The sequence below is a fragment of the Oculina patagonica genome, chromosome 5 (genome assembly GCF_052425735.1).
Source record: "Oculina patagonica isolate OP01 chromosome 5, crgOcupat, whole genome shotgun sequence".
Classification (NCBI taxonomy): Eukaryota; Metazoa; Cnidaria; class Anthozoa; order Scleractinia; family Oculinidae; genus Oculina; species Oculina patagonica.
Genome location: NC_135762.1, coordinates 18,647,883 through 18,674,569, shown reverse-complemented (window position 1 = coordinate 18,674,569; position 26,687 = coordinate 18,647,883). Strand labels below are relative to the sequence as shown.

Sequence of the window (26,687 nt, the reverse complement as noted above, 5' to 3'; positions counted from 1 at the left end):
ATTCCAAGTAATATATGTAAGTATATACTTTTCCAAGTATATACTTGTCAGTCCCCTGACAAGTATATTACCTTAAAAAAATCTCTATACTCCTCCACCACAAAGTAATTTATGAAAATTCCTGAGAGGGGAGGGGAGCTGTCTCAGAAACCAATCAATTGATTAAATATAAAAAGTTAAATTGGAATTTCAAGGGCGAGGAGGGGCTGTAGGTGCATAAAATATTTGAAGGTAAGGAGAGAGAGAAAAGTGGTGAAATAAAATTTCGGTGAACTTGCCCCGGCATCCTTGCTAACTGCAGAAAACACTTTTCCTGTCGGTAGTCGTGGCAATTTGTACTCCTAATGGTGTGGAGTAAGGCAAAAACACCTTTCGGGGAAATGTTTTAGTGCTATTCGTGTTTTGGTGATTTCCACCGAGACAAAAAGGGGGTAAAAGCATCTTTCAAAATCTAGTAGTCATGTGGAATAGTTGTATTTGGTTTGTAAAACACCCAAGCGTCTCTGAAACAAAGAGTTGTATCAGTAGTCTATTTATATAATAACTCCCACATGCATATGGCAGCATACTTACCCGAGGTAGATACTTCCCAGCAATTTTTTTTTTTTGCATAATTGATTGAAAAAAAGAAAAAAAAAGCTATTTATTATGTATAAACTAGGAAACTACGTGTCTTTGCAAAATTCAGCAACTTCGAAAACCATTCGTTTTTAAGTGTTTAGGACTGGGCCTAACTTCCAAATAAGGAATGTGTTATGTTCTGTATTACGTTTCATTTGCTTCGTTGACGTTTCGGAGAATTTTCGAAGTGAATCTGAAGAAATATTTACGGATACAAAAGTGAAATCAATCTGTTTGCTACTGCAGTCATGGATCAGGTCTGAAATAATTTTAATCTGCAAAAGCTTGATACAAAAACCTTTCCGACAGGCTTAAACTTACGTAAAACAACATGCCAAATATCGTGATGTGTACACAAACTTACGTGGCGCGTTTAACATGTAATTCAGCTTAATCTATAAAGCATTGTACGCTTAACTTTAGTAGGACGTAAAATGTATGCCTCTTTCTTTTCATGTGACATTTCATATCTGCTGCCAATTTTTTGTGGACTTGGGTTGTTAATTTCAACGAACTGTTTCATGTTTTCACGTTTATAAGCGGTCCTGAGCATTCTCGGGCATTGATCCGTGACTAACAAATTTTTGCGCTAGAAACCTCAGTCCTTTTGCCTGCTCAGATATTCAGTTTGATTAAAATATATTGCTTTTGTTACTACATTTATTTTATAAAAAACTTATTTGATAAGATTAGTAATTTGAAGTGTTTTCACAGCTTAATTTTTCTGTTCTATTTTTGTCAACTGGTTATCATGTAACAAAGATAAGATCAAAACTTAATTAAAGTGTTTACACAGGTGTTTTTGACTTCTCACCTAGGAAAAATAGACCTGCTTAATTATTGCTTCTTTTTTAACCTTGATTACTAAAATATTAATTGAACTGGATTTTTCTGTTTCATGTACATTGATTTTCTAAGTGAAAAACATATGAAAGTACATGAAATGCATTCATTCTAGCACTGGCTTAACAAATGAATTAACCCTTCTGTTCACACTCTCAACTAAATGCATGTCAGTTTTCATTGTTGGTTTATTTCTCCCAGCCCAGCTAGTGATTTAACCCACAGAGGGGAGAGAGATATATATTGCTGATATTGATGACTTATCCAACTTCTTACCTCTGGGTCTCTGAGGTTGCTGCAGAGTAAAAAAAAAAAAAAGTTTTATGGGGAGGGTACCCTTACCCTTTCATGAACCATTTCTGCAACGTCTTTCCCAGGATCTCATGAACGAGGTTGCCATTTTTGGGGTATGTGAAAGTGACCCTTAACCTTTTAGAAACCATATACCCCCTAATGAAGATGGCACCCCTTTCACATACCAACAGAAGAAATACTACATCTTTTTTCTTATTTTTCACTTAATTAAAAACCAGTTTCCTCCCCCCCCCCTTTTGTATACTCCAACTCGTAAAAACCTTATCCTTTTATATACCTACAGCCTGAGAAAGGTATCCCTGTTGGGCGAAGCCTCCCCATATAGTCCACTATAGGGAGTACCCCCTAGGGGACATTCGGGTACATGTATATTATAGCAATAATGTTGGGGGAAGGTTGACTCCCTGGGCCCCTCTCCAAGACCACATTGTTGACCACATATTTGCCTGAGTAACCCCCACCCCCCCCCAGATTTATTTTCGGCAACTTTTAAGCTGGGCTCCTAACATAATGGCCCGGGCTCCTAAATATTGATGTTAGGAGCCCGAAGGGCTCCTTAAAAATTTCCTTAGGCAGCAGCCTTGTAACTACATGATATGTCATATACTAATACCGTAAAATTCCTGTTATAAGCCCCCCCTGCTTATAAGCCCCCCAGTTATAAGCCCATCTACCTGGAAACAAAAAAAACATCCGATTATAAGCCCCCCCCCCCCCCGGATATAAGCCCCCTGTAGACTTAATGGAGGTAATAAACTTGTATATGAGGTGTGACCCTCTGAGCGGTACTATCTTCTTACATAGTACCGGTCAGAGGAACGAAAACACAACACAATAAATTTTATATCCAAAAATGTTCTAATAATCTCTGATCTAGCAGACACCTAAACAGCAAAGCCTGTGATTGTTAAAAAAATTCCAAGCAAGACTTTACGGAGGTAATATACTTATATATGAAGTGCGACCCTCTGAGCGGTACTACCTTCTTACCGTACATAGTACCGGTCAGAGGAACAACAACACAACACAATAAATTTAAAAAAAAAAAAGTTCTAATAATCTCTGATCTAGCAGACACCTAAACAGCAAGGCCTGCGATTGTTTTAAAAAAATCCAAGCAAGACTTTACGGAGGTAAATATATACTTATATATGAAGTGCGACCCTCTGAGCGGTACTACCTTCTTACGTGTACATAGTACTGGTCAGAGGGACACAGGTTTAGTTAGCTCTATCCTACACGCGAACTCATCTCATTCCTATACAGTAGTATGAATGCTTTCCAAACGAGCCTCTAAGTGCTCGTTTCAAACTAGCATAAAATTATTATCATATTATCAGTTTGTTTTCATGCTGGCAGTCAGTTTTGTGTTAAAAGGCTTGCATGTGCTTACCAAAACAAAAATGGTTAAAAAGATTGAAAATTTCAGAATCAATATTTTGGGCGTGTTTAAACACGAGAGGGCGGGCGTGGGGCCAGGCCGCGGTGTTGTGTCTGCGGTCCGCCGTTCTGGTCTCACGGTGTTTCTCCCCCGCCCTTGTGCTGGCGTCACTCTCGTTCGGGGTCGTTCTCGGCGGCTCCCTCCCCGATCGTCTCCGGGGGCCTTGCCGCCGGTGATCATCGGGGGGACGGGGGGCAGGCTTGCAGGATGTGCGGTATGTCGGCTTTCTTCGTTCTTTCCCAGTCCCTCCCGCACGCCAATATTTATATGCTTTACAGTGATATACAGTTTTTCTGTAGTTTCTACAGCACTGTGCAAAAGTAATTCGTTGAATTTTTCAACGTTACAGGAAGGTAGATGAGCCAACAAAGAGAAAGCCAAAACCGAAGCATCCGGTGAAAGTTCACGTCTGGGCTGGGATTAGAAGACATGATGCCACAAAGATTTGCATCTTTAATGGTATCATGCTGTAATATTCTGTGATATCCTGGAGACCACACTTCTCCCGTTTATCAGAGATAAACTCCCCAACCAACGGGTTTATGCAAGACAATGACTCGAAGCACACGTCTAGAAAAGCACAGGCTTTCATCCTAGAGAACAACATCAACTAGTGGCGAACTCCTGCGGAAAGTCCAGACCTCAATGCCATCGAAAACCTATGGCATTAACTCAAGCTCTACTTGGAGTCTAAAGTCAAACCTCGCAACTAACAAGAGCTGGTCGAAAGTATCAAAAAAATCTGGGCAAAAAAAGTTACGCTGGAAAAATGAGGAGAATCGTTGGCTAGTATTACTCAAGAGTGCAAATTGAATATGTTGGCTTAAAAATGGAATGGAAGTGTTAAATGGAATAAACATTTTGTCAATTAAACTTGTCTCTCTTCATTGATTGTTATGAATAGTGAGTTCGACTGTGTGCGCTTATTATAAAGTTTATCAATACATGAATGTCGAATGTAAGAAAGGTTTCATGATGCTTTTTCATATCCACGGCTTCCACGAAAATTCGCTATTTTGAATTTTGCTGCCTCAAAAGTTCGCTATTTCGAATTTCCCTATCTCGAATTTTCGACGAATTTCACAATTTTTTTGTGCGGAACGCGAACGGACATGTTCCGATCATTCAAATAAAATTTGCGAGAACAAAAAACGAATTTCGACTAATTTCGTTTGCATTACTTTTGCACAGTACTGTATTTAAGATTGTCCCGGAAGGCACCCTGTTGACAGTAACCTTAAGAGTGGCACTTCAGGCTTTGTGTAACGAAATTAAATACACAAGGTAAGGCTACTTTTTTTTTAGGGCAGTAAGTTTAAGTTATCAATATATGGAAACAATGATTTATTCTTTGGATTGTAAGAGTTTTGTGAAACCTCATGAAGTCCTCTGTCTGGCGACATTAAATGGTAAAATCTAGGTTTTTGTGTATGGAATCTTTGACAGTTCTACCGTTTGAGAACGATTGTGGACCTTTTGAGCCAGATAATTTGGATCTTGATAATCTGCTATAGCCTTAGCCAAGAGTAAAGTTTGGTTGGAGGGACCAGCCTTTCTTAAAGATGATGAGTCAACCTGGCCAGCACAAGCACCCCCCAGAGACAACACCAACTATGAAAGACTAACAATGAGCAGAACACACATGTCCAAGAGCTATGCCACTGCAATCATCGACCCGAGCAAATTCTCAAGCCTCAAGCGTCTGGTTTGTGTTTTGTGGCTTTTAAAATTCTTAGAAATTGTTTCACATTTTGCTTTTTTAAAACGCATTTTAAAAAGGGACCTGTCAGACCAATAAAAACCTGTGGGCCACCTTAAATGTTTGTCTAAATTAAATCTCATTCAAATGAAGTGCAGTTGCTGTTTTTGCAATCAGTCAAGAGACCAACCATTTTTCTTGAAAATCCTTAATTTTTTAGCTTTCATCATATTAAGAGAAAATGCATGTCTACATTTCCTTAAATCCACTCATGGTTAAAAATGATACTTCAAATTATGAACAAGAAAGTAACTGTGACATGGGTGACATGACAAAGGTGTGGTCTTATGACATCACAAATTCACCCATCACAAATTTACCCAATGTCAATTGACCATGACATGGATATCCAATAACAAAGATACAAGCAAACGTTAATCTAAATGTTCATTTGGAAATGATTAGAGGGCATTCTCCTCCACCTGGTTGGGTTGCCTTGTGACTCCCCTCCCCCTCCCCAAGAGTCTGTAGGCCCGGGACTCACTCGATCACCAATTTTTTCGGCTTCATGGGTTTACCAAATTTCCTTAGCCATGGTGCTCTGCTGGCATGCTTTTTGCGCTGGAGATCTGCTATAATGATTGTGAGACACTGTATCAAAAGTATATTCTCCTAGACTTCAAAATTATTTTAAAAATCTTGAAGCAATCTGACACCTAAACCCTTAAAGATATACGAGAGAAGTCAGATTCTGATTGGTTGATATATTGTCCTTCCGACAATAACAGCATAAAAGGGGACCAAAAAAACTACAGTAGTAGGATGGTAGCTGGTTACAATAATTAAAACTAGGAGTCAATGGGTTAAATTTGTAGGTAAATTTGCCACTAAAATTATTATTTACCTGGAGTCTGCAGACCAGTCGATACATACAGTGTCATCAAAAAGACCTGTATATGTTTTGTGAATAGTGAAGGGTGCAAACTCTTTGCTATGGTCAGGAGCATGCCAAATCTTGATGTGTTTTCCATGAGTAACAGCTATAAACCTTGAGAAAATAACAGAAATAAAATAATGAATTAAAATCTAATTCATTGCCATTATTTTAGGAACAATTCAACTTTTTAGAGCAACTGTAGAAAAAATTAATAAGACGGTGATCAATGAATAAGTTTAGTACCACTGAAGGAAGGACTTTTCAATGTAAATGGATGTTGTCGTCGATTGACTTAAGAACAATAACTTATGCACCTACAAGCATGACCTACTTGTAGACATTGCCGTAAGAACTGCTCTGTTGTTGCTTATGCCAAGATTTTGTCTAGCCCTTGCGTTTTTGTTAATTTTTGACGTTATCTTTGATGACGTCGTTTTTATTTTTTTAAGGGCATGACATTGTTGAGGAAATGTAAATTGTCTTACTCAAAAGCACAAAATTAAAGTGATTCAAATTAAAGTGACTGTCATCTAACTCTGTATTACCAGTATATCTCAAACCAATTTTATTATAACTGATGGTTTCAATCATACTAGTAAAGTTATTATTTTTTAGAATAAAGCACCAGTAGCTACAAAACCTCAATTCATTAACTGTTTGTATTTGGATTAACATTGTTAAAGCTTAGCTTCTAAAATTTTAAGTAGTAGATAAAATATGAGCGGGAGATCTGTATGGGTGTTTACAATGGCGAGCTGATAGGCGAGCCATTGTAAACGGCCAAACAGATCGGACGCGAATATTTTATTCTACTTGTGAAATGAAAACAATAAATTGAATGCAAAGTATTTTTATGCGAATCAGTACAGATCTGTATCAAAAGTCAATGAATACTAATTAGCTGAGCAGGAGTTTGTATCAAAAGTTAATTCTATTGGGGTTTACAGTTGTGTACATGTGATCTGAATATGGTACTGGGATTGGTTTGCACCCGCATGAATATTTAATGAATTTTACAACTAACATTATGATTTTTAATTAGGTTTTAACTAGATTTTTAAGAAGATTATTGTTTAAAGTAGGTTTTTAACTTTTAGTACATTTAGGAGGGCCACAAATGTATTAGTTTAAAAACTATTACGTGTCACCCTTGTGAAATATAGTTTTGATTGATTGATTGATTGATTGATTGATTGATTGATTGATTGATTGATTGATTGATTGATTGATTGATTATTGAATCAGTGTGCACTTACCTTCCACATGGACTAAACTTTAGGTCAAGGACAGGCTTTTTGAAATTGAAATGATGAAGAACAGTCTTGGATTTCAAATTAGCTAAGAGGCACCTTCCATCTGTAATAAATAACAATAATTCATGATCAGATTTTTGTCTGAGCTGCACCCCTGCAAACTTACCCCGGTTATCACATAATTTATACATGAAGCATTGTTGTGTCAAGAAGAAACAATGCCAACTCAACTTCAACAAGAACTTTATTCTACAACACAACAGTAAAAGTACTGCTGTCTGAAATTCCATGTGCTTACAATCTGGAGTAAACCTCCAAACCATCCTCTAACAAAGCTTGCATAATAGTCACCCAATAACAATTTGATAGTGTTCACTTTTAAACAGTCACCCTGGACCAAAATTTCTGAAATGTTCAGGGCACCACAGCATAAGGCAGATAAAGTACCGCTCAAATGTAAGTTGACAGTCCCTTGAACCTCGATCCTTGAGACTCGTTTCTCGAAACTTTCGATCAAGTCCTGAGTCAAGAATTTTGAGCATTGAGTTTCGAGGCGGGAAAAATAACAAGCTTGTCGCTTCCTCGAGAACTAAATTTCTCAAGCAGGCCACACACTCGAGTGTTGTACACAGTCCAAGCCAGCATGCAGGCTTTCCTTTCTCTTGAATGCGCGTTTTAGATTCGAAAACTAATTGCACCCTGTTTTATGTTGTTTAATAATATGATTTCGAACCATCAGGGGAATAAAAAACAGTTCGAAATAGTTGGATTTGAAAAAGCCGATAGTGAATGAATTAAGGGCAAATCCAAGGGTAACAAGAAGCTTGAGAAGCTTAAAATCGGGCGGTTGATAATCAATTATCTGCTTTGACTTGAAAGGCAGGGTACAGTACAGTACAGTAAAAAGCCACTGGAAAAGCAGAAGCCCTAAAAATGCCATATATTTATGTTTATGTTTATTTATGTATATTGACCTGTAACTTGTATACTGTATTGTGTGGTTCCAGAAAATATCCATACCCCCCCCCCCCATTGAGGGTTTTCCAGTTTGACCCCCCCCCCCAGGATTTTCTGTCCAGAGGGTCTCGCCATACTCCCCCCACCCCCCGGAAATTCCTGTCTTCCTTTGGGTCCCCCCCCCCGGGTCTTTCTCCCGTCGGGCTTTTGTTTTTTCCGCTGTTCCCTCCCGGTGTGTCTCGCTGTCCTGCGTGCGGCATATTTTTTACGGTAAACTATTAGTTAAATACAAACATTTAATTTGCCCACATCACGTTCTATGTTAATTTTTATCGTACATGTACATTTAAATATCAGGATGCTAGGTTAAGGTCGCGCAGGACCCTTGAGATCATTATGTATGTATTTATTTAAAGAGTAGGCACGAACTGCGACGACTGAAGCTGACAACAAACGAAATATTCATGACAATGTTTTTCTTAAAGTTCTTTGTACAAGTAATTACATGGTATTGTTCTCAGCTTTGCGTACCGTGCGCTGAAACAAAGCGAATTATCATAATTAGATTCACTGCTGCGAATATAGCACACGTCGTTTGTAAACATTGACTCAGAAGGTCTTCGGAAGCGGAAAATCCTGCAATTTTGTCTCCAAGTTTTCTTCGCCGATATAGAATTTCAGGAGTTGATTCGCGAGGAACATGAACTTGGCGCACCCTATTGTGTTATGACAAGAGCGAATTTTGAAATTTCGTTCTCAAAATGAAGATAGCACGTTTTAAAGTTTTGATTTCACATTTTTACTCTCTTAGAAGCAGATAACTTCTAGCAGTTTTTTAAAATCGAAAATTTCGTTCTTGTCATAACACAAAAGAGGTTATGATTCATCACTAAATTATATAATCATCTAACTTGGTGCGCTGTAGTAGCCGAAAACTTGGACACAAAATCGCATTATCTGCAGTTAAACTTTTAAGAACCTGTACCATTACAGTAAACGGTCATCTCTCAGTAAAAGGACAATTATGATGTAATTCCATCATCCCTTAATATCCTTGAAAAGTTTTAGAGAAATCAATGTTTAAAATGTAGCGAATTAAAGCTTTACAAGATAGCACTCCGTCAAGAAATTTGGCTAATGAATTTATTAATGAGCAAGGGTCCTGCGCGACCTTGGTTATAAAACATCAAAGCTGTGAGATTAATTTTCAGAATATTTGCCAAAAAATGAACGTGGAAAATGCCAGACGTCTGCAAACGTGACCCTCCAAGTTAAAGTGTTAACAAGCAAACAACACCAAAAATGTATGTCATAACATCTAACCATTTGATTCAATCATTAAAAGAAGCTTTCATTCAAGAATCTAAAAGAGTGCTGAAGGTAAGGAATTAAAACACTTTTTCAGATTTACACAGTCGAGTTTGTCAACACAACATATCAAATTACTTTTTACACAGTGAAGATGAAGTATTCAACATGACACGAGCATGGGACAAAAAAAAAAATCCTGACAGGAATTGAACCCATGGCCTCCCGGATACCGGTTGGGCGCTCTAACCAACTGAGCTGCGAGAGACTTGTTGTAAACTGGGCCATTTACTAGGTTGATATGTGACACGCGTCCTGCATACTGCTAGGATCAGCAATGTCAAAATCATCAAGTTTGTAGTAAATAATAAAGATGGTAAATTTTAACCTTGGTAAATAAATAGTGATAATGAAGTATTCAACATGACACGAACATGGGACAAAGAAAAAATCTGAGTCCCCAAAGGGGATCTAGCCCATGACCTCCCAGATACCGGTTGGGCGCTCTAACTCAGATTTTTTCTTTGTCCCATGCTCGTGTCATGCTCGTTATATCGCGGTTCCACTGTACTACAATTAAACTTGATGATTTCAACATTGCTGATCCAAGCAGTATGCAGGATGCGTGTCACATATCAACCTAGTAAATGGCCCAGCTCATAAATTGTTGAATACTTCATCTTCACTATTTATTTACTGAGCTTAAAATTCACCATCTTTATTATTTACTACTTTATACATGCTAATAATATTTAAGATCAAATACTTATTTCAGCTTTCACAACAAAACTCTGAATAACAAACTTATCTATGGTGGATCATATCACTAAGACCAGTTCTGCAGCGTTCTATCATCTCTACAACATTAGAAGAATTAGAAGGTTCTTAACCAAAGAATGCACAGAAACACTGATTCATGCTTTTATACATGTATCAAGCCGGCTTGACTATTGTAACAGTCTCCTATTTGGAGTGCCTGAACGCCATCTTCAAAAATTACAAAGGGTTCAGAATGCAGCTGCGCGATTGATTTTCCAGGAGAGCAGATATTGCCACATCACACCTCTGCTCAAGTCATTGCACTGGTTGCCTGTTAGATATCGTATAGTTTTTAAAATTTTGTTGATTACTTTTAAAGCCGTACATGGTCTTGCTCCAGCCTACATAAGTGAACTTATTTCCGTTAGAGAAACTGCTGGAAGACATTACCTGCGTTCCAACAATGGTTTACGCCTTAATTATAGCCAATGTAAATCACTCGCAACGCTTGGGGATCGCTCTTTTCATGTGGCCACCCCTAAATTATGGAACGATCTTCCAAGTGAAATAAGAGACATGTCATCTATGCAAAGTTTCAAGAAAGCCATCAAGACCTTTTTATTTTTAAAAGCTTTTTAATTGTACATTTCTTTTTATAGTCATATACATTTTAATCTTTTTTAGCTTGTGAATTTAAATTTTAAATTTTTAGTATTGTAATGCGCAATTGAAAATTTTCAAATTGATAATTGCGCAATATAAGTAAATTATTTATTATTATTATTATATTATTATTAGTATTAATCTCCTTTATGTTTTGGTACATTGCAGGTGCGAAAATAAGAGTAGCTATATATTTAAAAGGCTCCCAAGAAAAATGTCCCCTGGACTTTCTTGCTAAATCGAACGTTATCAAAACAACTCCAAATTGCGCATGCAGGTTTGTTTATGTGTGCTTAACACTGTCCTGTCTTTCATTTCACTGGTCTTTGTTTTGTTTTTGAAAAATTACACATGCAAAAAGACAAGGTTTTTGCTCGCGCGGCTTCTTTTGTCTTTTCTTTTACAAACGATAAACAAAGGAAACCTTTTGTTTCTCAAAACGATGAAGTCAGCTAAAGTTTTGGGATTACACGCCTAGCCCTAACCCCTTAGCTTAACCCTAGCGAAAAAAGCTTAACCCAAAAGCCCAAGGGTTAGGGTTAGGGTCTGACACTAGGGTTTCATTTCAAATTTAGGGTTAAAAAGCTAAACCCAAGTTTAAGGGTTAGGGTTGGCGTTAGCGTTTCAAGCGGCTAGCTTTCACTGCAGTCTGCTTGCGGTTAGCTGCTTTTTGTTGTTTCGGGCAAGACTGTAATCTGTTACCGTCAGCTGTAATTCTGAGGTGAAAGTGAAATAAAGACTGATTGTTGATTGAATACGTTTGCTCGTGTTGTCACATTATACTAGTTTTGCTTTCAGTTAAGTGCCGCCGGCTTGCTCTCACTTCTATCTCCACTCCTTACATCATCACACATCTACAAAATCCCGCGAAAACAAGATAAACTAAGGCACGAATCGATTGATTTATTGATTGATGAATATTTAATGAGGCACAGAAAATAATTTTGCAAGGGGAGGTCCCCCCCCCCAATCCTATAAAGAATTTTTTAAAGTCTAAAACCAGGTCACTTCTCGGCACCTTTGTCCCGGCACAACCCAAGCGGACCCTGTAAAACTCGCGTTGACGAAGTTCCCGGCAAGAAACCTCTTGTTTTAGGCCTTCTATGCGGCCAGTTAAGTGCCGCCGGCTTGCTCTCACTTCTATCTCCACTCCTTACATCATCACACATCTACAAAATCCCGCGAAAACAAGATAAACTAAGGCACGAATCGAATGATTCATTGATTGATGAATATTTAATGAGGCACAGAAAATAATTTTGCAAGGGGAGGTCCCCCCCCCCAAACCTATAAAGAATTTTTTAAAGTCTAAAACCAGGTCACTTCTCGGCAACTTTGTCCCAGCACAACCCAAGCGGACCCTGTAAAACTCGCGTTGACGAAGTTCCCGGCAAGAAACCTCTTGTTTTAGGCCTTCTATGCGGCCAGGCTCAAAACTACCTTGTTTGCAACGTTTTTTCCGAAGCGCTAAACAGCGCTGTTGTACAAAACAAAGGCAGAAACATCACTCAGTTCTTCGAGCGATGCTGTAAACTTACAGGTATTCAGACTTAATGATGTCCTTCAACCACCTGGCAGCCGCACTCGAGCTAAAACTATAAACTTTTCCGTTTTACTTTCACAGGCGCCATTTCGCTCAATTCAAACTCTTCCGCCTCTAACATGTGACCTTACGTCACAATGCAGTATCCAATGGTTTCTCGTCTTCCGTAGACGCTTAGAAAACCCTACAGGGAAAGATGTACATGCGATGCGTTGGAAAACTCAGACTGCTAGCTGACTGGGAGCACGTAAGCTTGCAAAATGCCTTTTTTTGCATACATAATTTCTGAAAAACGAAGAAAAGACCAGCCGAATGCAACACAGGACAGTGTTTAGCACACGTAAACAAACCTGCATGCGCAATTTGGAGTTGTTTTGATAACGTTCGATTTAGCAAGAAAGTCTAGGGGACGTTTTTGTTGGGAGCCTTTCATTTGTGAGCAATGCTTTTTGAAGTAATTCGGGCGTCTGCACTACAGCAAAGTTTGACAGCCACAAAGTCCACAAGCTGTCACGCAACATGTTTTCAAAAAAAATCACCGTTCAGGAAAAGAATGTGTACATGTACATCAATAAAGTCACACGCTTTGCCTTTGTAGTCTGTATATGATAGTTAAATTATTCATTTTAATGATAAAATCCTTAGTATTGTTTAAATTTCAAGCGTTCCATGCATGAAACACATTTCGGAAACATTCCGCCAAATGATAAACAAAGGTTCGATCACAAATATTCTGATCGCCGCTCTGATAAATACACTTCAAAACAAATGACGTTGAATCGGGTTTGCTTCGCAAGATGACAGAACACAACGTACAACTGAGGTAGATTTTCATTTATTTTCAGCTTAACTATACAATTCTTTAATTTCAAACATACAAACAGACAGGCCGCTTGTACAGTATAAAGGCATTTCCTTTCTAGGAATTCCTTTTCGTGAAATATCTAAATTAAAAGTTCACATTTGCTCACAAAGCAAAAGTGACCCACGCAAATTTAGTGGGAATAAACAGCGAACCACTGGAAGTGTTATTCACATCGCTTCACATCCTTCAGAAATCCAACATGCTGCTCAGAAGCGCTGAATTCCCCATCCAAATTCGGAACAAATAATGGAAAATATTACTTTTTACACAATACTGTACTCCCGGCGTGATCAATCGATGAAACCGATGATCGATGATAATCGATACCAATCGATTATAATCGATGCCAATTAAACGATTGATATTGGAAATCGATGACCAATCGATGACGGAAAATTTTGTGACTTTTAATTTCATCAATTTTCATAGACTGTCATCGATTTTCATCGATTATCATCGATTACCATCGATTTTCATCGTTTTTTATTTGGTTTGATTCAATATGGGTGTTATTACATCAACTCAGTGGCTCTTAAAAGTGATCAATACCTCATTTATTCATTATTTTTCGCAATACACTGTCATCTTATGCATAAAAAACAACGTTATTACGAAATGGGGCAAGGTTTACACTAGCGTATAGATTACTTGAGAAATATAACAGAAAAAGGCCAGAGAGGAGAAACCAGCTCAGCTTGTAGGTGGCCTAATTGTCCACGCTGATTAATTACTTTAAACGCGTTCCCGCGCTCTCCCTGTTTTCTCTTTGCCACAAACTCCTCGCCAACTTCAACGGTGAAGTCGCAGGCATGGTAGCCTTTGACCACACACTTAATAACAAGTTTAACGTCCATTGCTCCCGGGATTGCTTTATTCGCTTCAGACATGTCGTTTTAGGATTGCAAAAATCTATTTCCGGATATCCTGGAGAATTGTCCTCGGGATGCACAAGTCCGCCGCAAGATATCGATAACAATCGATGACAATCAATGAAAATCGATAGCAATCGATGACAATCGATGAAATTAAGGAAATTTTATTTGTGACTATCGATTGGTCATCGATTGGCCGATGCCAATCGATATCAATTAACTAACCATCATTGATTGATATCGATTGATTGATTGATTTCCGATCATCGATTTTGCTCGATGGATCACGCCGGGTGTACTGCATGCAAAAATGAAAATAATTAAGCTTAAGTCTAAAAAGCCCTCAGAAAGGAAATGGAAGGGCCTGGAAAGTCATTGATATTGTCATGGAAATAAACATTGATTAAATCCTGATTATCTTGGCTCAAGCACATGTACCTGACCTAAAATCGTGACAAAAATTGACAATAACAATCTACATTATCACAAAAAAGAACAATGCTTCTTAGGGTAATTATTTTTACACCTGTAAAACAGAATTTAACCTTTCCCTTAAAAGTTTACATTACTGGAAAGAAAAGGAAGAGCAAGCTGACATCTCTGCCTGTACTTACCATCATCAACTGTAATGATTATCCTGCCATCCGGCGACAAACAAATTCTTGATATCTTCTTATGGTTTCCAAAAGGTAGTGTCCATGACTTGTTACTAAACATTGTTATGAGCAAACATAAGTATGTGACACAAATGGAAAATGCCAGTTTAGAACACAGTGCTCATAGGATAATGTTGTAAGTTGAGGAATTAACTAGTACATGTATATCCCAAATGATCATCATGCTACAGGGCTGCTTTGTAGCCAGACTTCCAGAGGGACTTGAGAAGCAACCCTATGTGCCCTGGACATCTTCCCCTAAGAATGACTGTGTCAGGGAATTTTGATAATTGAAAGGATCTGGATTAGCCATGTTCAAAACGAGCAGGGGACTGGGTACGAATATTCAATATCGATTGCACTGAAAAACTGGGCCCGTCATCTGAAAGAGCATCCAAAAATAAGTAACTCAACCAAATTTGAGAGGTATTGGTTTAAACGCATATTAGGTATGGTTCACTTTTAGAAATTGCTAAAATAAGAGAGCTTAGTATGGCTTGGAGGGACAGCTGTCCATCCAGCCATACTAAGCTCTCTTATTTTAACGATTTTTAAAAGAGTTCCATGCCTTTGCGTTTAAACCAATAACTCTCCAATTTGGTTGAGTTACTAATTTTTGGATGCTCTTTCAGGTGAGGGGCCTAGTTTTTTAGTGCAATCGATATTGAATATTCGTACCCAGTCCCCTGCTCGTTTTGAACATGGCTAATTGCGCATGCAGGTTTGTTTATGTGTGCTAAACACTGTCCTGTGTTTCATTTCTCTGGTCTTTCCTTCGTTTTCGAAACATCACACATGCAAAAGACAAGGTTTTTGCTGGCGGCGTCTTTAGGACTTTTCTTTCACAAACGATAAACAAAGGAAACCTTTTGTTCCTCAAAACAATGAAACCAGCTAAAGTTTTGGGATTACAGGCCTAGTCCTAACGCAATTTAAGCTAACCCCAAGGCTACAGGTTTAGCTCTTATGCAAAAGCTTAACCCAAGCGAAAAAGCTTAACCCCAAGGGTTAGAGTTAAGGTTTGACGAGCTAGGGTTTCATTTCAAATTTAGGGTCAAGGGCTTAACCCTAACGAAAAAGCTTAACCCAAGGATAAGGGTTAGGGTTAGCGTTTCAAGTTAAGTTTAGGATCAGAGTCAGCCTTGACACATAGATCGCGCTTTTCGTGCAGTAAGCTTTCATGCCAGTTTCCTGGCGGCTAGCTTTCACTGCAGTCTGCTTGCAGTTACAGTACTGTGCAAAAGTAATGAAAACGAAATTAGTCGAAATTCACAACTTTTCGGGGCTTTTCAACGAAAAAATCGCAACATTTCGTTCGAAGCGAATTTTCTACGAAAAAGTAGCAGTTTTCGTTCCGTCTATTGTTTTAAACGTCGCGAATTTTCGTGAGCAAATTTCGCTTGCTACGAAATTGACTTCGAAAATTCGAATTGGCTCTGTTCGAAATACACCCTTCTAAATTTCGAGCTCTGTTTTCGCTGTGTTCAAATGTCTGTTGGCGGCCTTTTCTAAAGCTATGGCTCTGCCCTGCTTCATGACTATAAAGAATGTTTCTTTGAGGTGCTGCCATTCAAACTAAAAGACGATGACCATTGTTTTATGACAGTTCGATTTATTTTACTTTAAGCATTACCGGAGAAAGCCTTTTAAAACTTGACCAAGCAATTAGCCCCCTACCTTAGTCTGTGATTCAAAGTTAAAACTTGATTCCTCTTTTTCTATGTTTAAGTGGCAAAGTTTATATACTCTTCTTTTCGATCGCACATGTTAACACATCCGCCATATTGAATCCGTGATACTTGAACCCAGATTTCCACGTACCCAAAGCAAGTGTGTCAACATTCAACATGGCGGACAAGTCACATGGCGAGCGTGTGCTGGCGTATGTTTCACCATTTTATTGAGCCACTAGATCGAAGGAAAGAGTAGAAATGGAGGCGGTGAAAGATTTTTACTTTCTCAATATTTTTGTGTACAAAGTAGGACTTATTTTACAAGGTAAGATGTTCGAAAAGTTTCTTTGTACGATCTACATGTAAACTTTGTGGTCCCCGCGCCATGTGCTTTCACTGAACTGTAATTTGTACAGCTGTAAACAAGAATCTTACTCAAGGCAATTCGTTTGAGTTATGTAAAGGTACAAATAAAGTTTTCTCCCATCCAAAAGAGGCTGAAATGTTTTCAGTAGTAAACCTTTTATTTGTTTAACCCCTGTCTTGTTTCTTCGAAGTCGGCTTCTGAAAACATTTGTATCGCGCTTGTTTATGTTGTAAATATAGCCTCTTCAGTGGTGTTCTTTGAAGTTTCATTTGCCCCAAGCAATGTTTCAGTTATATTTTACTTTGTCACTGCTCAAATAATTTATTTAATCGTTATGACCTTGATGGAACACGCTTTGCGTTAGTTTATCTATGGTCGAGTGAAAGCTACATGCAACGAATTTCGCTGCTTCGAATTTCCATAAGTCATTGTTAGCCCTACCTCGAAAATTCGCTATTTCGAATTTCACAGTCCCGAATTTTCGACGAAGTTCACGATTTTTTTGCGTGGAGCTCTACAAAACATGTCTCGATAATTCGAAGAAATTTCGACGAAAATTCGCGAGAACAAAAAACGAATTTCGACGAATTTTGTTTGCATTACTTTTGCACAGTACTGTAGCTGCTTTTTGTTGTTTCAGGCAATACTATATTAATCTGTTACCGTTAGCTGTAATTTGAGGTGACAGTGAAATAAAGATTGATTGTTGTGATAGACTGATTGATTGAATACGTTTGCTGGTGTTTTCACTTTATACTAGTTTTTAGAAATCTAAGTGGGTGATAATTATAATTAAACGTATTTAGCAACAAGCAACTGTTAAAAAAAATGAAGAAAACCCTAAGGCTAACACTGTACGGAAATAATTGTATTTGTAGGTCAACCTTAATAAGTGTTGCACTTTGTTAGCATTGTAAGTAACGTGTATTGTATGTAAGTAGTCTCTTTAATTAATTAATTAGTTAAGTAATACAATGTAACTTAATGTAGTGTAAGTAATGTAAGCAATTGTATTGTAAGTACATGTAATTATCCAGTAAGTGATGTAGGTAATTGTCCCGTAAGCAATGTAAGTAAGTGAAATGTAAGTTGTTTTTTTTCTGTGTTTTGCAATTAAAAAAGAAAAAAGAAAAAAAAAAAGTTTTGCTTTCAGTTAAGTGTCGCAATAGAATAGCGAGTCCCAGTCCTTCGCTGCCACCGCCTGGGAGCAAATAAAATATGAGAAACATGGCGGTCAGCAAAGTTGGTTTGTGAAACGCTGTTTTTACATCCCGTACCACTGTAATAAAGTTCCTTGAGGCAAGATTTGCACATGCGATGCGTGGAAAAAAAAATTGCCAGATAACAGGACAACAAACATTCTTGCAAACTTTTAGCAAAAAATGTTGAAAATCCCCATGCCTTCAGAATTTCCAGGGCTCGACACTAACTTTTTACGGGACTTTCCATGTTGGAAAGTAGACTTCAAATTTTACTTTCCATCTCAAAATTTTACTTTCCAAAATGGATGACAGTTCAAAAGTTGCTAACCATGTTTAATTAATATTAAAAAAAACCTTACTATGTGTCTCATGGCATTGTTTTAGTCGTTAAAAGTTGGACGTCTCATCCTCGTTCCACTATCCCACCAAAACTGCACTCCAGGTTGAGGGTTAAACTCAGCAACACTAGTCCCTTCAATACGAATCCTCATGAGACAGTGTAATACTTCAACTGACAAGCATGATTTCCAGTCTGACTTTATTTTCCCCATTACTGAAAAACCTCGCTCACAAAATGCTGTTGACAGCGGTAGAATCAGTGTAATTTCAACCAACATAAGGACATTGGAAAGCAACGCGTACATCTGAAGTGCTTTCGCCCGTTTGTCCTTCGTCAACTTTTTCTTTTTCGCCTTCTTTTTCTCCAACATCACCACTACGTCGAGAAAAACCAAACTAAAACAGACTCATTTCTCTGGAAAGATTTTGTTACCTACATACCTTCGCGACAGAAGAGGAATCCAAAATGGCGTACTTCAAAATTGCACCATACCACGTGTGTTTATAGTACCCAGACCTCCTCGGGAGTTCTCTTGATCCAATATGGCGGAGAATGCGAGAATAGCGTAAAATTTGTCTTTTTAAGGCGAATTGTCATTGTCATTTGGCTATTTTTTATCATTATCATAATTTTTACACACTTTTTTTCATTTAAGCCTTTTAAGCATAAAATTTGCTTTCCAGTAAAGCCTAAAATTTACTTTCCAGATCGGGTAAGTATTTTGGTTCATTTTCGTTTTTTTACTTTCCAAGAAGAAAATTTACTTTCCAGTGGAAATCGGGAGAGTGTTAGTGTCGAGCCCTGATTTCAATCGTACGTATCCCCCTCGGAATTCCAGGGCAAAGAACCCCCCATGCCCTTGGAATTCCAGAAAGCCATTTGTGGCATGGTACACAATGTATGGATATTTTCTGGAATTGCCCAATCGAAAAAGGTTTGAGTTAGCAGGAGGTTCAAGTGATTGAGGGATTCGAGTTATGAGGATTAAACTGTATTTTTAATATTATTTTAGTGCAGTCCTTTTCTATTCAGCACTGAATTCAGACTGACCAGTAAATAAATAAAATGTCCAAAATTGGGCTTCATTAGTGAATATGGCTGCAGTGACGTTCAATCCAAAAATATTGTAAATGAATCCCTGAAACACAATATTTTATTGTGACTCTCCATGTAAAAACATGTCTTATCGAAAAAAGCGTTTTTGGGGATTTGAGGCACCCTAAAAACCGGGCTTGAAAGGGTTTCAAACCCTTTTCAAACCCCTCACAAACCCTTTTTTAACCCCTTTGCAAACCCTTCGCAAACAGTTTGAAATCCCTTTAATACAAACTCTTTTAAAACCCTTCGCCGTGTGATGAGATGTTTTTCTTTTGACGTGTTTGAATGTTTTAACACTGGGCGTCAATTGCAAGCCAAGTTTTATAAACAATAAAGAATGGCGCTTCAAAAACCACCTTAAAAATTGGCTTTTGAAGCACTTTTAATCATCCACAACAACGTACATTGTTTGCCGGTGATTTAAATGATCTTTATAGGAAGAAACAATGCTCTATGAAAGTTCTATGTAAACATTTTTTTCTTATTCTGCAGGAAAGTTTTAAATGTCTAATGTCGCGTCACGGCAAGGAGGGAAAAATTATATCTCTGGTTCTATTTGGTGTAAATCGGTGATTAAAACGATGAAATGATCTTAATAGGTAGAAATAATGCTCTATGAAAGTTTTTTATTATGCGTCATGAATATTTATTAACTTTTTTGCGAGATAAATTTTCTGTCTTTCGGTCTCAGAAAGGCTGAAGATAGGTACCAAAGGTAAAATCACGCTTGTTGGCGAGTGGTTATTCAGCAGATCAAAAAACACTTTTCGCTCGCTTATCATTTTTTTTTTTTACTACAGAGTTTTTGCTGATTAAAAGACCTCTGTAAGCCTTGTAGAAGCGGTGTTGTTATTCTTGTCGCAACACTCGAAAACAACAAAGATCTATAAAATCACACTTGTCGTTGCATGTATATTCAACAGATCAGAAAAACTTTCGCTCGCAAAAATATATCGCAAGCACATTTAGCACAACAATTTAATCTAAATCATGAATGGTTTCTTTGACTATAGAGTTTTTTGCTGTTATAAACACCTTCTTTAGCTTGTTGTAGTGGCGACTTAATTCTTGTCCAACGCTCCGAAGGAAAAAAATTAGATTTGTAGGCGCTTAGGGAATGTTCACGTAAAGTGAGACCAAACTCTTTGTAGTGTTCACACAAATTTTGGAGCACTTCCTTCCAAGTACTTTTGCAGATTTGGCGACACAGAAAAAAGAAGTTACCAACAGTCCGCTTTCGAGGCTAAATGTGGTGTCATATAGTGCTAGAATGTAGCGAAAATAATGAATTCTCTTTGGGATAAATTAAAACAATGATTCAAACAAACAGAGTTTAAATCAAGTTTCCTTAAACATTGTGTATTAAACAGAAGTCAATTGCAATAGTATGATTATTGTAACTAACAGAACACATTGAATTTATCGCTAGGAGGAAGGAAGGAAACATAAGACGGAAGAAGGCTATTCAATTAAGAGCTGTCTTAAAATCCTTTGCAAACCCTTTGGCAAATGCTTTGCAGGCTTTTCACAAACACTTCGCAAACTCTTTCCAAACGCTTCGGAAACCCTTTTCAAACCCTTTGCAAACTCTTTGCAAACACTTTTCAAACGAAAAAAACTTTTCCTTGAACGCGGAATCTCAAGTTACACCAAGAGACTGTTCCTAGAGTCGTGGCACTCTACGGTGGATTCCAACGCGGTTAACGAAAGAAAACCCCTTCCGCGCGCTTACACTCCATTGTTAAGGAATTAAAGATTGGATGGCGTATTCAAACATGCCTAGCGCGCGCTAATATTTTAACGAACTCATTTTCAATACTCTGATGAAGGTGGACGAGGCCACCGAAAATTTAGTGTTTAATAATCTCAGATCAGATGAATCACTCGCTAATGTGAACCAGGCCTTACCAAAGAGTTCAATAAATAATGCTGGGTAAAAATCAATTTGGGGTCACTGACCATGTAACAGAGTAACCTCCAAGCAAAGTAAGTGCTACCACCCCCTGTGTTGAGAGTTGACGTTATGTTTAACATGCGTCACTTTACCTTCCTTGTTAGAGTTACTGTTCGACTGAAATTTTATCGTTTTCCAACTCCAGGGATTTTCTAGCAGCTTTAGGAATTCCTTCAGCTTTAAATAATATATCTTTCTCAAGTGCAAAATGAATAATTCGCGAACTGAAATGAAGAACATTTAGCGTTTCGTAAAGCTGACAAAAGCTAACACCATTTCAGATCGAAATTTCAAAATATTACCCAATCAAAAAATTGCTCAATTAAAACTGACGCCATCTTGGATCAAAATTAGCCAATCAAAAAATTGCCCTGTTTCCCGAGAGGTCCTCCTTGTATAAAAGAACTTTGGCGGTCAGTACCTGTAACGACAAGTTACCAATGGAAACAGAGAAGTTTGCCCTTGACAACAATGCCGTTGTCATGTTGAAACTTCTTCACCAAACTTTGTTCGCGTCGTACTCAACTGGAAATCGTAGTAATCATCAGAAAAACGGCTGTATTGTTTATTATTTAGTAGAAACTCAGCTGTGTTCTATTGGAAATCCGCGAATCTGATTGGTTCTCCCACTGTTTTCTATTCACCGATAGAAAACAGTCGCGTGCGCGTAACTCTTTATGCGATAAATTTTCTTGATTTTTGCCTTCAAAGTGCACAAAATTTTAGTTTTTGGACTGCAATCCTTTAGAGTTTCTACTAAAACAATTAGACTACTCGCCCGAGTTTTCTGTAAGCGATAGTAAACTCGGCTGCGCCTCATTGACAATTCGCTCGTAGAAAACTTGGGCTCGTAGTCTAATTGTTAAGTAGAGCTAACCTCAAGTTAAAGGCCCGGGTATAACAGGGCGATGGGAGAGTGGTGGGGGGGGGGGGGATGAATGGGCAGTTTTGGAATTGACTGATACATATTAAACCTTTAAAGCGTGAAATGATACGAATATTACAATGAAGTAAAGTAATAGAACTGTGTACAGTAAGGTTAACTTGAACCGACTAGAAGTTGATTCTCGACTTAATCTTGACCCGGGCTTGAGCCTTGAGGTTGATTCGTTTTACAGGTAAGACTAACATTTTCATGAATTTATCTACTTTTCTCGTTTATAAACGAAAAGAATACTTACTTTTTAAGGTCGAAAACAGATGCCCTGTTACCCACTGGACTCAAAACACAATCACCGTCCGCACTGAAAACCACGTTACCTTGTCGATAAACAGTACCTAGCATATTCGAAAACTAAAAACACAAGTTAAAGCACGTGTTAAAACATGAAGTTCTTGGAATTGATACCTTGTTTACTATTATAGGTCAATACCTTGAAAGAAAAAGACATTTTTCATTCCACCTCTGGCCACATGAAACACGACGAAAGAGAAAACCTCGTAAATGAACCTGCAAAATCTTTTGGTCAATCTTGTGTACTTGGAAGAACTTGGAGAGTTACTTGGAGTGAGTACTCGTGCTCGTTGGTTGTGCGCGGCGAACGGTTCGGTCAGCGGTAGGCAATTGGCACTGGTGCCGGCCAAAATAAGCCATGATGAACATCGCCCTTTAATTGTTCCACTTCTGCATCATCTTCTTTGACCAAAAATGGTAACACTTATGCTGAGAAATTTGAGTGAAAAACTCAGAGGAAAATTTGCCTCAACCACCATTGGCTACTCAAAATCAATGGCAAGAATTTCCTGTTTGAATAAAGCTTTCTCAGGAGTTTCAGGAACTGAAAGCAAGCCCAGTGAAAGGCCAACAGCTGCAGCAAAATAGAAAATTTTGAAAAATACTTGAAAAACAAAACTACTTTTGCACATGCCTAAACAAAAAAGCCATAAAAAAGCGATGCAATTAAGTGGAAAGAAAGGTGCACTTTGACGTACAATGTAGTAGTTTGGAGCAGATTTAGCTCATGTCTAACCAGGAAATGTCCAAAACATATGCTTTTTCAAAAATTTCCAGGAGTCAATGGGTTAATAAAAGTGCACCCTTCCTTGGCTCCAGGTTGTAGTGAAAACTTTGTACACTTCCATGGCTCTCATAACATTGCTATACAAACTGTTTGCTTCTACTGCATTACAAACTTAAATACATCTTTTACATTCAAGTAAAAATTGATACTTTACAGAATGCAAAAGTCTACTCCAGTGTTTATGAAAGTTATTTATCTACTTGAGCATTAATTTTACATTTTGGAATCGACTTGTGTGAGCATGATAAAATAAAACAGTCATGATCTTCACACTCACAATTCTGCCTAAAACGGCGATTTAGCTGAATTAAGCAAGAATCCAAAACTTGACGTGACTGGCGTTAATTGATGTCTAACTGCATCTAACCTTGCTCATGTTAACCGTGATTAATCAAAACTATAACTGTTAATTTAACTAAATGGGGTTTGCTTCGAACACAGGAACAATGCCAAATGCTTCAAACAATCAAAATGAATGATGCCAAATGCTTCACATGATTAAAATACATGTTAAAAAATTACCTCAAAGGAGCAACATAAAAAGCAAATGAACACTATTTGAATGATGGCAACGCTTGCAAACGAAACAAATGTCCTTCTCAAATGTGACAGATGTGAACATAATTTCATGCAAATTGCTGAGGTAATTCCCACAATGAACCACAGGGGGGCCTCACATCAGATAACAGGATGAATAAAAGATAAATCTTAATTACCAGCTAATGTGGCGAATTTTGTTTTGACACGGTCTGCTAGTAGGAGGTCAGGTGTCTGGAATAGATCAGGTACGGTGTCTGGGATAGAAATTAATTCTTGGGATGACATCCAATCACTTTAGGAGTTCAAAATAGTGAAAAGGCATGGAACTCTCCACTCTACATGGTCATATATCCCTTTGCCACTTGGAGTGAACGGAAGAGGAATTATAATAACCAGAAGTAAAAATGTTACTTGTGTTAACAACTGCATCACTAAATGGAGGTTGGGTGCCTGAGACAACCAGGAGCTTCTACTATTGGCATCCAGCTGGCAACCCAGCCATGAGCCCCCACTCCTTGCCAAAGGACCTCTGAGCTGCACAACAGCATGCTCGGAAGAAAATGCCCAGGTCCAAAGGCACCCAACAGCATGCATGATAAGGAATGATAAGTGTTGTACCTGCCAGGAAAGTCTTCCTGCTCCGGGGAGGATGTTGTCCACAGGTGTGTGTACATACAACAGGTAAGCTTCACTTGACCAGCAGCCCGAGGTCTTTATTAGATGGTTGGGAGGCCTTTTTTGGGCGGCAGTTTGGGTGGCAGCTCCGATTCTAAAGCCATGACTTAAAAACTTGCCTGCAGGGTAGATAACAGAAAGGAGGAAAGCCGAGACCTTGAGAGATAGAGACCATCTGCAAAAGAGTTTAAATAAACTATTATTATTATTATCTTAGCAAATAGAGAGAGAAGCAGAACCACAAGCAAGGAAGATGAAACAGCCCTTCTGTAAAGGATCAATCTTAGAGGATTTGATAAACACTATGAAGCTTTGGGTTTTTTTTGTCGAGGAGTCTACTTGAAGATCTGAAGTCTTCAAATGCACTGAAGGATGAAACGGACCATTTGTTGTAAATAAACCAGCTGGGAGACATTCAAACTGCCCAAACATAACATTATCAGGGTTAGTGAAGTCTATAAAGACTTGTGCAAAAAAGACATAAGATCAGCTGTCACTGGCTGGCACTGAAGGAGATTCAAACCCTGGTGTCCTTTTTTCCTGGTAAGAGACGCTGCATTTGAAGACAACTGGTGAGAGGGACTGGAAAGCTGTAGTCTATGTGTAGCAAACACACAGTGGACAGATAGACTTTAATGAAGGATGTTCTGCCAAGTGGGTACAAAAGCGCATCAGAGTTTGTTCACTGGCCAGTAGGAGTGGCTGACCTCGATCGACAAGAGCATCCTGATTACAAAATTCTTAGAATTGGTGCTGGGCAGAACCATAAACCTGGCATGTAGAAGAGGCTAAGTAGAATTGGCATTTACCTTTCAAATTAAGGGACGCTGGGCAAGCAGTGATGGTGATATTGTGGTTGCCCAACAAAACGAGAAAGTCAAAATGAGATAGGGCGTCAACAATGAAACAGCCTTTACCAGCCCTATAAGAGGCTGTAAAAGGAATGATGAGCTGCACTAAGAGACAGGTGACAGAGAAGAACCATCGTGTTTGGATCCTTCGAGGTGCCTGAACGCAAGACGCTGACTGAAGAAAAGGTGAATGGAGCAGAGCGCAATCCAGAAGGAAGTGCAAAATCAATGAAGTATTTCCCTTGCCACTTTGGATTGATCAGGGTGAGAATACAGTTCACGTCAAAGTTTCTCAACATCAATTGAGGTAACTCTAGATGAAGAGACCAATTGAAATCTTGCTGCAAGACACCCATGGCAGAAAAGGCACTTGGAAAAGATGTCTGAACTGACACAGGAGGCTTGCCAATGCAACAAGTATTTGGTGTCAAAGAAACAACAACATTAGGTATGTGCCCAGGGTAAAATGGTGATTTTTAGAAAATAAAATAAAATACTTAAACAGTGGCTGGGTTACTTTAATTTGTATCTTTTGTGAAGCATAGGTAAAGGTAGGTAAAGTCTGTTTCCGAGCCAAGTGGCCCATACAGCCGGAGGTTATCCCAGTTTCCGTAGCATTAAGCGACTGAGAGTATTGCTACTCCCCCCTGGATGGGATGCCGGTCCATCGCAGGGATTAACCCCCAGTAGTAAATTACGCTGGTACCCATTTATACACCTGGGTGGAGAGAGGCAATGTGAGAGTAAAGTGTCTTGCCGAAGAACACAACACAGCGCCCCGGCAAGGGTTCAAACCCGAACCAGTCGACTTGGAGTCGAGCGTGCTAACCATTAGGCCACCGCACCTCCCACTTTGTGAAATATATGTAATCCCTTGTAAAAAATTTACCGCGATCGCGCCGCGATTTGTTGTCATCGCGACGCGATCGTGCGTGACGCGATTGTAAATGAACGCGAACGCGCCGCGATAGTTGCGATCGCGCCGCGAATGTCGCGATCGCGCCGCGATTGCCGCGATAGTCGCGATCGCGGCGTGATGAGTGCGATCGCGGCGCGATTGATTACCACCGCACCGCGATTTGGGGGGCTGGAATAAATCTCGGGAAGTGTTCCCGGCGAGAACTCACTTCTCGATCACCGGGAGAAAGTCAATATGCTTTCAAACTCTCACAAATCATGCTGTGGTCGTAACGCAAATCATGACTTGTATTGATGAAATAAACTTTAAGTACTA

At 38.7% G+C, this 26,687-nt stretch overlaps 1 protein-coding gene across 4 annotated transcripts in view; it reads right to left on the bottom strand.

The window, feature by feature from the left end:
- LOC144653121 (periodic tryptophan protein 2 homolog) overlaps positions 1–22,897 on the bottom strand; it is a 101,300-nt gene extending 78,403 nt beyond the window's left edge. For 2 of the 4 annotated variants that reach the window (XM_078513033.1, XM_078513034.1), the window contains exons 1-5: positions 22,740–22,897; positions 22,548–22,660; positions 14,691–14,785; positions 7,113–7,212; positions 5,824–5,967 (exon numbers count right to left, since the gene is read on the bottom strand). In XM_078513033.1, coding sequence (XP_078369159.1) covers positions 5,824–5,967; positions 7,113–7,212; positions 14,691–14,785; positions 22,548–22,660; positions 22,740–22,757 — 470 coding nt within the window. In that variant the 5' untranslated portion in view covers positions 22,758–22,897. Of the gene's footprint in view, positions 1–5,823; positions 5,968–7,112; positions 7,213–14,690; positions 14,786–16,409; positions 16,535–22,547; positions 22,661–22,739 lie in introns of those variants that run through there. The other 2 variants (XM_078513035.1, XM_078513036.1) reach the window with 2 other exon arrangements.
- Between the last annotated feature and the right edge of the window lie 3,790 nt (positions 22,898–26,687).